Source organism: Nicotiana sylvestris, chromosome 9, assembly GCF_000393655.2.
Source record: "Nicotiana sylvestris chromosome 9, ASM39365v2, whole genome shotgun sequence".
In the NCBI taxonomy this organism is placed as follows: domain Eukaryota; kingdom Viridiplantae; phylum Streptophyta; class Magnoliopsida; order Solanales; family Solanaceae; genus Nicotiana; species Nicotiana sylvestris.
Window position 1 is genome coordinate 106,807,626 of NC_091065.1, and position 3,500 is coordinate 106,811,125.

Consider the following 3,500-nt stretch of genomic DNA (forward strand, 5'->3'; position numbering starts at 1 on the left):
TCATTTCTCTACTCATCGTCGCCTTATGGTGCCCATCTAGGTTTTCACCAATAAGACTCTTTCATTTCTCTTCTCACTATCTCCTCACAGTGCCCATACGAGTTTTCACCGATAAGACTCTCATTTTTTTGTAAGATACTGCATGCGGAAGGTTGCCCGACGCCCTTAGCATGGGGACTTCAAACATTCTCAAAGATCGATTAGAAGCTCCTAACAAGGAAAAGGCGAAAATAACCTTGAAATGAATTACAACTTTCGGAACCGTTTTTATATGAAAAACTGTAAAATAAAACAAACTTCTGCCTCAGTTTTGGAGTATTAGGAATATGAATTTTTGTTGTGATGGGACCGAACCCAGGGTAAGGCTGCCTACGTATCCTTTTCAAAATCATGTCGGACGTAGTTCAATGACTCAGAAGATTCGTTGTTTGACTTTCTTTCTTTTTTTGCTCTTACAAGTACACATGTTCCAAAAAGTGGAAAACAAAGAAGACAAATACAACTCGAAAGGGTTAACAAAAGGGTGACACCTATTTGAAATAGTGAGCAATGATATCCTTCGTCATCTCGACCTGAGAAAATCATGCGTAAAAGTTCCACAGTAGGTATATATCAGACATAATATCTTTTGACTGCATCTGTGTTAATAGTCATGTCTGTACCCGTCCTTCTTCATCCACCAAGTGTAAGGCCCCTTTTGGTAATACTTTCTTGATGATGTAGGGTCCTTTCTAGTTTGGGCAAACTTTCCTTTAGCTTCTACTTGGTGTGGAAGAATGCATTTCGGAACAAGTTGGCCTACCTCAAAGTGCCTTGGACGCACTTTCTTGTTGTAAGTGCATGCCACTCTTTGCTGGTATAACTGGCCAAAACACACTGATGCTAGCTGTTTTCATCAATCAACATTAGCTATTCTAATCGGGTCTTGACCCACTCAGTGTCTTCAATCTCCGATTCCATAATGATTCGGAGAGAGGCAATTTCGGCTTCTGCTGGTATTACAGTTTTAGTTCCAAATACAAGCAGATAAGGAGTTGCACGAATAAATGTGCGAGCAGTTGTGCGGTATCCCAAAAGAGCAAAAAGAAACTTTTCATGCCATTGCCTACACCCTTGGATCATCTTCCTGAGAATCTTCTTGATGTTCTTGTTTTCCACTTCAGCAGCTCCGTTGGCTTTTGGTTGGTAAGGGGTATAATGGAGATGCACAATTTTAAATTGCTCGCATACCTCTTTTATCAAATGACTATTTAGATTAGCTGCATTGTCAGTGATAATGGTCTTTGGGATACCAAAGTGACATATGATGTTGGAATGAACAAAGTCTACCACTACTTTCTTGGTGATTGCTTTGAAAGTGACGACGTCCACCCACTTGGTGAAGTAATCAATTGCAACCAAAATGAATCTATACCCATTTGAAGCCTTTGGCTCGATTGGCCCAATAACATCCATTCCCCAAGCAACTAAAGGCCAAGGAGAGGACATGGGATGCAACTCCGAAGGAGGCGAGTGAATCAGATCACTATGAATCTGGAATTGGTGATACTTGCTAATGAAACTGAAGCAATCTCGCTCCATAGTAAGCCAATAATACCCTACCCGCAGAATCTTCTTCGCCAAAACATATCCATTCATGTGAGGTCTGTATACCCCCGAATTCACTTCACTCATGATCCGCTCAGATTCTGTGGCATCTATGCATCTTAACAAGTTTAAATCTGGGTTTATTTTGTAGAAAATTTCCCCATTCAGAAAGAAACCACCGGCGAGTCGCCTTGTAGTTCTTTTTGGATCTCCTTTGGCATGCTCTGAGTATTCTCTTGCTTTTAGGAATCGTTTTATGTCATGATACCATGGTTCACCATCTGGTTCTGTCTCAATTGTATTGCAGTAATCATGTTGATTCTGAACTTGGATTTCTAGTGGATCAATATGGGTGTTGCTTGGATAAGGGAGCATTGAGGCTAAAGTAGCCAAGGCATCGGCTAGCTCGTTGTGAAACCTAGGAATGTACCTAAACTCGATGGATTTGAATCTTTTGCTCAGGTCTTACACACATTGTTTGTATGGAATAAGCTTGATGTCTCGTGTCTCCTATTCACCTTGGGCTTGTCGGATAAGCAAGTCAGAATCTCCCATAACCAATAGTTCATGAACATCTAGATCGAGGGCCATTTTTAGACCCATAATACAAACTTTTTATTCTTCCATATTATTGGTACAGAAGAACTGAAGTCGGGCCATTACGGGTAATATTGTCCGATAGTTGAGATGAGGATTTCCCCGATCCCAACTCCTTTGATATTGACAGCCCCATCAAAATACATTTTCCATACATGGCTGTCGTCCGGAACTACTTCCTCTATTGTGTTGACCTCTTCGTCTGGGAAGTATGTGCTAAGTGGCTTATACTCATCATCAACTAGATTCTCTACCAAATGATCTGGTAAAGCCTGTGCTTTCATCGCGATGCGAGTGACATAGACGATGTCGAAATCCGTGAGCAGGATTTGCCATTTTGCGAACCTGCCAGTGGGTATTGGCTTTTGGAAGATGTACTTCAAAGGATCCATTCTGTATATGAGGTAAGTAGTGTAGGACAAAAGATAATGTTTCAGCTTCTAAGAGACCCAAGTCAAGGTACAACATGTCCTTTTTAAAAGGGTGTACTTAACCTTATAGTTGGTGAACTTCTTGCTCAAATAATAGATTGCATGTTCTTTTTTTCCTGTTGCATGTTCAGGTCGGACCAGTATAGGGTGTTATGACAGATAATCTTTGATCCTATCAAAAGTTTTTGGCAATCGTTCGTCCACTTGATAGCAGCGTCCTTTTTCAGCAAATTAAAGATGGGCTCGCTCGTGGTTATGAGCTGAGCAATGAACCTATTGATGTAGTTCAACCTCCCGAGCAAACTCATGACTTCTTTTTTGTTCTTCGGGGGTGGAAGATTTCGAATGGACCTTATCATAGATGGATCCAATTCAATGCCTCTCTGGCTGACTATAAAATCGAGGAGTTTCCCAGATGGAACCCCTAATGCACACTTGGTTGGATTAAGCTTAAGGTTATACCTTCAAAGCCGTTCGAAGAACTTTTTCAAATCGCGTACGTGATCAGCCTGTGTCTTTGATTTTATGATCACATCATCGACATATACTTCAATTTCTTTGTGCATCATGTCGTGAAAAATGGTGGGCATGGCCCTCATGTAAGTTGCCCCTATATTCTTTACACCGAATAGCATGACCCTGTAACAATAAGTACCCCATGCAGTGGTGAAAACGATCTTTTCTATATCATTCTCATCTATTAGAATTTGGGGGTACCCAGCATAGCAATCCACGAATGATTGTATCTCATGCTTTGCGCATATATCTACAAGAACGTGGATGCTTGGTAAAGGAAAATTATCCTTTGGACTTGCTTTGTTTAGGTCCCTGTAGTCAACACAGAATTTGGTTTTTCCATCCTTATTTGGTACATGCACAACATTT

At 40.9% G+C, this 3,500-nt stretch overlaps 1 protein-coding gene across 1 annotated transcript; it reads right to left on the reverse strand.

The window, feature by feature from the left end:
- Window positions 1–909: 909 nt before the first annotated feature.
- LOC138878019 (uncharacterized) lies at window positions 910–2,576 on the reverse strand. The gene is made up of 2 exons (XM_070157673.1): window positions 2,329–2,576; window positions 910–2,017 (listed from the first exon to the last, which is right to left on the reverse strand). Exons 1-2 carry the CDS (start codon window positions 2,574–2,576, stop codon window positions 910–912), a joined length of 1,356 nt encoding a protein of 451 aa, XP_070013774.1.
- Between the last annotated feature and the right edge of the window lie 924 nt (window positions 2,577–3,500).